This window comes from Phallusia mammillata, chromosome 8 (genome assembly GCF_965637545.1).
Source record: "Phallusia mammillata chromosome 8, kaPhaMamm4.hap1.1, whole genome shotgun sequence".
Classification (NCBI taxonomy): Eukaryota; Metazoa; Chordata; class Ascidiacea; order Phlebobranchia; family Ascidiidae; genus Phallusia; species Phallusia mammillata.
This window is the reverse complement of record NC_137259.1, coordinates 15,714,822-15,725,791: the sequence shown is the minus strand read 5'-3', so window position 1 is coordinate 15,725,791 and position 10,970 is coordinate 15,714,822. Positions and strand designations below refer to the sequence as shown.

Below are 10,970 nucleotides of genomic sequence, written 5' to 3'. Positions count from 1 at the left end.
AATCTCATACCCCGGAAATCGGCCAAATGCCAGATTGATAAGTGCCTTTGGTTTTCAAGCGTTTGCATTTGACGACCTATTTTAGCAATCCAGTGTATCTGACCCCCTTTCTCACCGCCTTTTTCACGATAAGTAGATTAAAGTTTGGCTTTAGGCAAAACGGTGTAAGCTTGCTAGTTCTGTCAGTTGTTTTATACAACTGGTAAACCCAGTGATTCTAAAAGTATTTTTCATATTCCTTCCTTTCAAACCAAATATTCGCCAGTTCCTCCCCAACAAAAATTACAAACAAGGCGTGACAGCAACACTTCCTAGTTTGTAAGCATTTTCGGTTGTACAGTGTTTTTATGTAATGAATCAGTGATTTATAAGATTTTCAAATATACTTTCATAACGACCCCTTTGTCATTATCTCCTGAACTCACGGTCCATAAAGCTAAATGTATATTTTAGAAAACGTAAGCTCGAGTTTAGCTAATTGTTGGGACATTGGGACAATTGTCCCATTTTTAACAGAAAGATACAGAATTGAGACTAGTTTGCAAAAAAACAATCATCCAAAGGCACCTCGGGTATCTGCAAAACCGCCCCAACTAGATTTTTGTAAAAGCCTTGTAGTGTCATAACTGGTGGCGAATGTGAATTTTTATTAAAACACACGGCCAAACACGGCTCGAAAAGAAAGGCTTGACCTACAACTTTGCTGGTTCGTGCTGGAAAATGGAAACGTTAAAGGACAAAAAAAACGTGGACATACTTTACGACTGTGAATTCATACAACGTGTGTGCAGGCTTGGACGGTGTGCAAATGGGACGCTTGAAATAATTTCTGTCACAAATCAAAGTCTGTGCGCAAATCACGTCAGCAAGTCACGTAGCACGTAAGCCTATCTTGTGTTTAATAAATTTTCGTCGCTTTGAATGATTAGTGTCACGTTTTTGAGTCTGCAGACTGAGAAGTCACGTAGCATATATGTCAACTTGCAATTGGTAAACATTTCTACCCTAAATTCCCTTTTTAGAAATGCAATTGTCTGAGCACAAAAATAGACGAACGTGTCATTGCATGTTGGGGACTGTAAATAATCCACATGATATCACTGACCCAAAAACCTATACGACTAAATCACAAAGTATGTGTCAAATGATCATCTCACTTGCGTGTCTGGTGTTACGTTTTACCATTGTACAACACTGAAAAAAATAAACTAACCTATTATCGCAATAGAACTTTAGATTATTTGCAAAATGGGTCTTTTTTCGATTGTTTTCAACTGTTTCAATGGACTTTTTTTTCTTCAAAGCGATAAGCTGAAAAGCATGCCTCCTTGATTTATTTTTCTCGTTTGCCGTGCACAACCAAAACCATACAGTACACATCAAACAGTTTCGGTAATAATATGTATCTTTAACCAACCTGGTTCACAAAACGGTATTAATTTACCAGCTTTATTTGACCATACTGGTGATTCGATGGGCACCAAACTCAGTCATTTGCAATCTTAGTGGGAGAAACAAAAAAGTAATGCTTTTTGCTAAGTATAGTGCGGCGGCAAGTAAAAGTTGGAACATGGCCAAATCTATGACAAAAACGTATTGAGCATCACATCGTCAGTCTTGTCATACTTTGCATTCCTTACACAGCCATAATTGCGTAATTATCACTTTACTGTGGCTTTACAGCGTTTGGAAATAGTTGGACAGTCAAACCAGTGTTGTAAGTGGGTCCTTCTTAAATGGCCTGAATCCAAATCTTTTTGAAACAAAGCTTGCATTAGAAAGAACGTTGGTGCAATTACGGGACAAATGTCGAGTGCGAGGCCAAGTCCGAATTGAACCTGTTTCGTACAAACTTAAGCCGGAAACCGGGCTGACCTATCAACTGAGAGGCAAACTTGTGAAGATGTGAGACGTTGGCAATGTGTACAAAAGTGCTGTTTTACCAAATGCAAATACCGTTTTGCAATGCCAACCACGTAAGCTGTGTATAGTTTTGGACAATAGTTGCAATCAGTAGTGGAATTCAATTTTTTTCAGTCGGTTCTATTACAAAAGTCTTTTTTTTTTCAGTTGGTTCTACAAAACCGTTGCGAGCCAGCTGAATCCCACCACTGGTTTTTTCAGTTCATTGACAGTAACCAGTAATGCTAACCGGTTCGCTGATCCGGACCATCTCATGGCGTCCAGTCGTGTCTAGCAGTTGACAGAAACGAGAAATGACATGTTTTCTTGGTTGGTAACCATGTATGCTGTTTAGCTACACGTTTTGCTGTTGTTTCGCAAAGGGCCTTCCCGGTTTTAGTTTTACGTGTAAAGTAATGTTAAGAAAGTAACATGTTGCTTTGGCCTATTCTATCGTGTCCTTCATTAATGGTCATTTTTTCCCCAGTAGGCGCCAAAAACAAGTATATCCGCCACGTGAGTAAACGCATAATTCCTCCAAGACGATTTTTGATCATTTGAAACGATATACGGATGTTGGAATGTTTTTGTATTTACGCCTTCAAGTATTTTTCAGGGGTGCCGATTACACTTTAGATTTTCATCAATTTTGTTATTATCGTCAATTAACTTTAAGTTATCGAATTAACCGGGTCAAACTAGTTAATTTGGAAGTCTGAACACACAATACGATAGTAGCGGGTGAGATAGTTGCATCCAGGTTTTTTAAGGTTTGGTTTGGGTGACCGCTAAGTAGTTTTAAGAGACCGCAAGTGTTTCATTTAAATACCAAAAACTGTAGTTGTAGTTGCAAGTCCAAATTTTGGGAAACCGCTGGATAAATTTGGGGGACCGTTTCGGAACACCTTAAAAAAACACTGGTTGCATCCTCAAAAATTATTCATATCATTTAGTTATCGCAGGTCAGGTCCGCACAGCTATAGGGCCCACGGGCATAAACGCAGGGAGTTTTCTGGACCACTTGTTTTCTTGGCTCCTGGTCATATTTCGTGCCAAGTGGTTTACGATTTTTTTGCGCCCGGCAAGTCGTGATTAAATGTCGCCTAAAGCAAGGCTTTTTTCCGAAAACGTTTTGCAGAGATTTTGGCTTGGTACTAAAATGCTATCTTATTAGAAGTGTGCATTTGTGCACATTAACAGGCACTGCGGTTATGCACGCTATTGTGGTGTAAAAACGAATTATTTTAATTTATTTTGACAAAAATATATCTAGTCATAGTTTTGGTCACTATTTTTCCATTAGGCTTGATATTTTTTTTTCTTTTTTTGTCATATTTGAATCAGACTTTTTAATTTTATCATAAAAATGTGTTTAAAAAAGAGCTGGCAGAAAATTTTAGCGGTCACACCTGGCTATTGAGTTTTATCGTCTGTTTTTGTTCAGTCAGTCTGGAACCAGATTAACAAACAAACTTTTAAACAGCGCATGATGTGGTGTTACAAACTACTTCGTTTTAAAAAAAACCTTACAGTAACAATTGTTAGTCTGGCAAAAAACTGTGCGCGGCAGTAATTCAAAAAAGGGCGTCCAACTTGAAAATATATCTGTTTCACATAGAAAATACAAACCGCCTTAGATTGAAAACCCACTAACCGTATGCTAAGAAAGGTTCGTTTGCCGCGGCTTGCAATCGAACAGATACGGTAGAACGAAAAAGCGAAACTGTTTAAATGGCACAAACACAACTATTTTTTATAATTTTCTTCACTTTTGTGATAGTATATTGTCTTTTTGTTTAGCTATATGCGTAACGCGTATTTTAGGCGCAATTGTTGGCGCTAAAGTATTTTACTTGTGACGATGAATGTTTACTAAATAATGCTAATCCGTTGACACGTTCTTAGACATCAACTTTCCAAGTCACCCAGCAAGCATTGAAACCTAATGACGGAAAAATCTTTGAAAACATTTTAAAGCCAATGTAACACGCATGTTTTTTTTTTATCGCAGACAAAGTGCTGCAAAATATCAATTAAATTTAGGAAAAATAACTACTGTGAAAAAATGATACCTCGCCAGAAATGGGTTTCGCGTATGGTGTTGTCAATTGTACTGGTCTCTTTTTCGACAATGGCTTGTTATCCAAAACTTCCAGTATGGCTGCCAGGTATTTACATTTGCGGTTGTTTTGAATCTTTAAAGATGAGATTTCTTATTTTCTTCTGTTTTATCATATTGCCACTTACCAAAAAAATTTTGTGAAAAAAAATTCACTTTTGTTTTTCCTCACTAATCTAGCAAAAGTATTTAAAAAATGTTCGCCTACTTAATTTCTAGTTAGTGACCTTGTTAAATTGCCGACTGCGATGATGGCATTGTGACAATAACAGGAAAAGGAGATTTGTAAAAGAAAGTTGCGATTGCTATCATTTCGTTATTGGCAGTGTCACTTTTTAATTAGTTTCACATTTGCAACACAACTTTTACAAAATGTGTTTTATTTTTTACCTAAATTTTTGAAGTCACGCCAGTAAAAAGAAGCACAAAGTGGTATTTTTGCACGAATACTTGATATTTACAAGCTGGCAAGCTGAGAATGTGACAGCTTAAGTGTGTTTTAATGTCACGCTTTTGTGACATATAAATACGTGCTAATTTGATCACGAAATAAGATTTGCATAGAATTTGGGTCAATTGACTGGTATATGCAATGTCAGTTTGCCATGCGCATTGTTGCAGGACTCAGTATGTGTAAAGATGCTGCATATCAAATAACTCAGTTAAAACGCAGTTTATTTTTTGAGGTATAAAAAGTTGCGGAACTGCTTTGAATTTCGAGAAAGTAGTTCTTTTTGCTACATCTTAGATTTTTAAAGCTTCTAAAGGATACTGAAATACAATTGCAAAATGTCAAAAATTACTACTATGCAACGGTGATTTTTTTTTTAAGTTGCGCCGTTTTTTCGTGTTAAACTTGTGTAAAAAAAACGATATTTTGATATTGGTGGGATTTATGTAAATGGTCATAACACTTTCGCTTGTGATTTTTTTTGCAATTCTTTGCATTTTTTGTAATCTAGCCTTTGCATTTATTTCACTTTTTTGCAATATTCTGACACTTTTATAACCTTGTGTCGTAAACCAAATATTTGCAAAACCTTTTAGGATTTACCCCGGCAGGAACAATGAGGGAGAAATATTCAATTGACACTTTACCAAACACACCGATGGTAAGTTTTTTTTTCACAAACTAATACTACGAGTATTGATGCTAAAGTAGGGGATAAATTTAATTGCTAATATTTTTCATGTGGTAAACGGGATAAAAAAGGTGATAGTTTATGGGGTAACATATATGCAAACCATTCAAGATCTTGGTCATTTTTGCAGATGTTGTTTGCGTGGTTGATGGGATTTTCTTCCATAGCAGCTGCCTACATCTATTTCAATCGCTGTTCTTTGGAAATGTCCATGCTTTTTTCTCCGGTAAGTTTTCAATCGCCAGGTTTAGCATGAAGTATTTGTTTTGTTTTTATTTTCGTAACGTGGCAATTGTGTAGACAAAGGCACTCTAACTTGGGTGCAGGATAAATTACAAGGGGCACTAAAACAATCACATAGGTAATGGGTACCAAAGAGGTATTTAGGGGTTCACTAAAAAAGGTGCATAGTGTGAGTAATTTTCTGGTTATGTATGATGACCATTTTCGAACACTTTTGTCATTTGAAAAATATAAGCTGAGACGAATACATTTATGCTGGGATCATAACGCCTTTAATTGGTCTGGCGTACTATGATTAAAAAATACAAATTCACACTTATGTTTTCCGAGCCTAAAGTTTTCATGTCGTGTATGTAATCTTCAAAAAGTCTCTAAGTTGTTTCATCAATCACACAAGTGTGTATGTATGGGGTCGCAACATCAGTTGTAAAGGATGCATAAGGTAAAAAGAGTTAAAGAGTACCGATAAAGAAGACATGCATGCTTGTATTTTATTTCTATGCTTTTTTTTCAAAGGTTTATAACATGTGCGTGGTGGGAGCATTGTCAACAGGAGTCACACCATGGGTGATTGTATTCGGATACGAGAAACTCCTTGCGTCCAATGTACTACTCTACATCGCAGCTACTTTGTTCAACATTGCTCTTGTTACCTCCGCCAAAAAACGTGCTTCAGTCAGAAATGCAGACGTGAAGGATCTATGGTGGTTTGACAGGACTGCATTGGACGGCATGGCAGTTTGCAGTGTATGGTTTGCCAACGCAGCAGTACCTTTTGGGGCACGGTCTCTTGCTTACAAAGATGGACCTAGTGAATTGGCACAGCTAAGAGGCAAGTAGAACTATCTGGATTGTCTTTAGCATAAACGTTTAGTTGTGGTAATTTGTGTTTGTTGCAACATAAGATAAATATCTGACATGACAAAATGCACAGGTAATGGTGCTAATGTGTTTATTATTCAAACGTTTCGGCAAATTACCATGCCAAGCTGTGTCGCTTTTTACGTCTATTTGGGCCTAATTTTGGTCACAGGCTGTTGGCTTTTAGTTTGGGTTCACAATAGAAAAGCATATACATTAACCCATCAATTAATGATAACCAAAATAACTTCATTATTTCAGGTTGGTGTGATCCAAATGCAACCTGTGCTACCATACTCATGCCAATCTACATTACATATGTGCTGGTCTGGTTATACCTCGATCTCTACTATTGCCCAAACTACACGAAAAACATCAAGACAATGTATCCTATGATGATCTATACAAGCTTCACAGTTTATATCATACCTTTTTCAAAAGGTATTTGGTTGCATGGGTTGGGTAATTTGTGTTCCGAGTTTAACAAAACAAATATTGCAGGTCGTACACTCAACCACGCCATTCATTTGGTTATTCTGATCATTGTGGTTTTCGTTTGGCTGTTCAGAAATTCACTCCGAAGACATGTCTGCCCTGACAAGAAAGAGACATAGCACCAAAGATCATTACATTAAAAAGCTGTTGAAAAAAGTGTTTCATTTCAAATATGCGTAAAGTGTACAGTTCAAATGGAACGCATTTTGTTTGTAACCTAAAACCTCAGTGAGACGTACTACTGCACACTTTTATTTTACACAACCTCATAATGTGCCACGGTTTTTACAATTGTAATGGAAAATAATCAAAAATATATCTCAACCATATCAACACTACACACGGATCTGTTTAAAAGTCTACTACGTAATACACTGACCTCAGTTGACGGAAAAAGCCTCATGCTTCATTATTTAGGCGTTCAGAGCTACGAACACCCTACCTTACGTCAGCCACACATTTAGCTAAATTTCGACAGGTGACCCAATAAGCTGAATCTTTAATTTTGCTGCTAAAGAGGGTCAAGGTGAGGAAAGTAAGTTTTTGAAAATGTTACATTAGGATCTAAATTTTAAAGTTTGTTTTAATAATTTTGTAATGATAATATCTAACCCTAATAGCTCACAGTACGCCAGGTCCAATGAGGGCGCCATACCGAATCAGCCGGTCACCAAGCATTAACCCCAATAGCCATAACCGTCAGCATTTATGGATATATACCGTTTAAATAGGTGTTAGTGTTTTTTGTGCCACCTATCGAAAATTAGCTAAATGTGTGGCTAACGTGAGGTATGATGTTAGTAGAATTACTTATTTTCTAAATCAGTGGTTCCCAACTGGGGTGCCGCGGCACCCTGGGGTGCCAATTGCAATGCTCAAGGGTGCCGCGAGATATTAACGTTGCATTGCTGCGGCCCATTCTTTATTTTAACTTTAACCCGTGCCTTGCGGAATTTATTTATTTTTAGCCGAGTTTCAGTAATAAATGCTAAGCACTCATTTATTTCATTTAACACTAGACGGCGATTCGCTTGGTTCATCATGATAACATTGTTGGAAACTTTTGCATGGGAATACGACACATAGCTAACCGATCTATACATAGCTAATAGCACGATGCATAGCTAATCGAGAAATGGCTAAGATATAAACCCTCTAACTGCGGCGGGTCATAAATGGCCACGAAGACATTTGTCAATTTGTAAATCGCGATAGAATACAAACTGGTACGAATTTTGTTTGCCAACTAAGGTGCGTTTGAAAGCATAGCCTATGTGCAAATGGCTTCTATGTGTGAGTGGCTTTTTCGTATTGACGAACATAAAAAAACGACAACGGCGACTTATTGTCAAAGAAGAAATGCGGGTGTCTTTATCGAATGTGCCCCCAGATATTAAGGGACTTTGTGCAAGAAGCCAAGCCCAAATTTCACACTGACTTTTAAATAGATACATTTATTTACGCGCGCTATACTGTACAACTCATTCTGTGTTATTACATACAGTTATTTGAAATACAGAAACCTCATAAAATTGATCCAATTTTGCCAGGGTGCCGCAAACCATTTATCTCTTTGATAAGGTGCCGCAAGGTCAAAAAGGTTGGGAACCACTCAGGGGCGGCTCGTGCGAGATATTACAGATAACTTCCATTATATTCTTTTTTATTCTTTAGCAATAAATAATTAGAAAAAAATCCACCTTGATCGGCATTTTTTTCCTTTTTTTTCTATGGTGGAGCTGCAGCTACAGTTTCGTGATGTTTTGCAGTGGTGCGCATGCGCACTTGGAAAAGCAACATGTCGGGCGAAATAGGCGAGAGGGGACTGTGGCTGCCGCAGTCCCTCCTGTGACGTAGCGCTAGTTGTGTTGTCTGCTTCGCGTCAGTGAACTTCAAAGCCAAACCCGTGTACTATATTCTTAAGTTCGGCAGTGAGAACAGTTAGATAATTATTTTGCCATCTTATAATTTATTTGTTTGAAGGTTAGTGGTAACTTTTTAGGATGACTGTAAGTGGGTTTCAGTTGTTGCAGTTATCATTGAATTAAATAAGTGTATCTAACACCTTGAAAAGTCACAATTAACATTTATAATAAATAACCGAATTAAGAACTTTTAAGAAAATATGATATAAAACATCTTCTACTCCAATGCCATGCAGGAATATGGGTAGCACTAATTTACGGAATGATGAATGGTCGGAATGGTCGGAACGCTCACTAATTTACGGAATGGTCGGAATTGTCGGAATGGAATGAATAAGGCCAAAACTAATTTGATGAATGGTCGGAATAGAATGAACTGTCGGAATGGAATGAATGACGCTGTAAGAGCAGAATGAACTGTCGGAATGAAATGAACGAAGCTGTAGGAACAGAATGAACTGTCGGAATGAGATGAACGAAGCTGTAGGAACAGAATGAACTGTCGGAATGAGATGAACGAAGCTGTATGAAAAGAATGAACTGTCGGAATGGAATGAACGAAGCTGTAGGAACAGAATGAACTGTCGGAATGAGATGAACGAAGCTGTAAGAGCAGAATGAACTGTCGGAATGAAATGAACGAAGCTGTAGGAACAGAATGAACCGTCGGAATGAGATGAACGAAGCTGTAGGAACAGAATGAACTGTCGGAATGAAATGAACGAAGCTGTATGAACAGAATGAACTGTCGGAATGGAACGAACGAAGCTGTATGAACAGAATGAACTGTCGGAATGGAATGAATGACGCTGTAAGAGCAGAATGAACTGTCGGAATGAAATGAACGAAGCTGTAGGAACAGAATGAACTGTCGGAATGAGATGAACGAAGCTGTAGGAACAGAATGAACTGTCGGAATGAAATGAACGAAGCTGTATGAACAGAATGAACTGTCGGAATGGAACGAACGAAGCTGTATGAACAGAATGAACTGTCGGAATGGAATGAACGAAGCTGTAGGAACAGAATGAACTGTCGGAATGAAATCAACGAAGCTGTAGGAACAGAATGAACTGTCGGAATGAGATGAACGAAGCTGTAGGAACAGAATGAACTGTCGGAATGAGATGAACGAAGCTGTATGAACAGAATGAACTGTCGGAATGGAATGAACTGTCGGAATGGAATGAATGACGCTGTAAGAGCAGAATGAACTGTCGGAATGAAATCAACGAAGCTGTAGGAACAGAATGAACTGTCGGAATGAGATGAACGAAGCTGTAGGAACAGAATGAACTGTCGGAATGAGATGAACGAAGCTGTATGAACAGAATGAACTGTCGGAATGAAATGAACGAAGCTGTATGAACAGAATGAACTGTCGGAATGGAACGAACGAAGCTGTATGAACAGAATGAACTGTCGGAATGGAACGAACGAAGCTGTATGAACAGAATGAACTGTCGGAATGGAACGAACGAAGCTGTATGAACAGAATGAACTGTCGGAATGGAACGAACGAAGCTGTATGAACAGAATGAACTGTCGGAATGAAATGAACGAAGCTGTATGAACAGAATGAACTGTCGGAATGGAACGAACGAAGCTGTATGAACAGAATGAACTGTCGGAATGGAACGAACGAAGCTGTATGAACAGAATGAACTGTCGGAATGGAATGAATGACGCTGTAAGAGCAGAATGAACTGTCGGAATGAAATGAACGAAGCTGTAGGAACAGAATGAACTGTCGGAATGAGATGAACGAAGCTGTAGGAACAGAATGAACTGTCGGAATGAAATGAACGAAGCTGTAGGAACAGAATGAACTGTCGGAATGAGATGAACGAAGCTGTAGGAACAGAATGAACTGTCGGAATGAGATGAACGAAGCTGTATGAAAAGAATGAACTGTCGGAATGGAATGAATGACGCTGTAAGAGCAGAATGAACTGTCGGAATGAAATCAACGAAGCTGTAGGAACAGAATGAACCGTCGGAATGAGATGAACGAAGCTGTAGGAACAGAATGAACTGTCGGAATGAAATGAACGAAGCTGTATGAACAGAATGAACTGTCGGAATGGAACGAACGAAGCTGTATGAACAGAATGAACTGTCGGAATGGAATGAATGACGCTGTAAGAGCAGAATGAACTGTCGGAATGAAATGAACGAAGCTGTAGGAACAGAATGAACTGTCGGAATGAGATGAACGAAGCTGTAGGAACAGAATGAACTGTCGGAATGAAATGAACGAAGCTGTATGAACAGAATGAACTG

General features: G+C 38.3%; 1 protein-coding gene across 3 annotated transcripts; it reads left to right on the top strand.

The window, feature by feature from the left end:
- Window positions 1–3,917: 3,917 nt before the first annotated feature.
- On the top strand, window positions 3,918–7,328 carry LOC145205641 (uncharacterized). Of its 3 annotated transcripts, none has more exons than XM_080078373.1 (6): window positions 3,918–4,070; window positions 5,069–5,133; window positions 5,294–5,389; window positions 5,923–6,238; window positions 6,529–6,708; window positions 6,769–7,326. In XM_080078373.1, the coding sequence occupies exons 1-6, from the start codon at window positions 3,968–3,970 to the stop codon at window positions 6,879–6,881; spliced, it is 873 nt and encodes a 290-aa protein (XP_079934499.1). In that variant the 5' UTR covers window positions 3,918–3,967; the 3' UTR covers window positions 6,882–7,326. The 3 variants fall into 3 exon arrangements, with proteins under 3 accessions (XP_079934499.1, XP_079934501.1, XP_079934500.1); XM_080078375.1 differs by lacking the exon at window positions 3,918–4,070 and adding an exon at window positions 4,583–4,707 and having other exon boundaries at window positions 6,769–7,328; XM_080078374.1 differs by lacking the exon at window positions 3,918–4,070 and adding an exon at window positions 4,715–4,836 and having other exon boundaries at window positions 6,769–7,328.
- The last annotated feature ends 3,642 nt before the right edge of the window (window positions 7,329–10,970 follow it).

What these genes read in the sequence shown, in the direction of transcription:
- LOC145205641 (XM_080078373.1), top strand. Translation starts at nt 3,968, where the DNA reads ATGATACCTCGCCAGAAATGGGTTTCGCGTATGGTGTTGTCAATTGTA. An exon ending in ACTTCCAGTATGGCTGCCAG is followed by an intron (nt 4,071 to 5,068) that starts GTATTTACATTT and finishes AAAACCTTTTAG; the next exon opens with GATTTACCCCGGCAGGAACA. An exon ending in TATCATACCTTTTTCAAAAG is followed by an intron (nt 6,709 to 6,768) that starts GTATTTGGTTGC and finishes CAAATATTGCAG; the next exon opens with GTCGTACACTCAACCACGCC.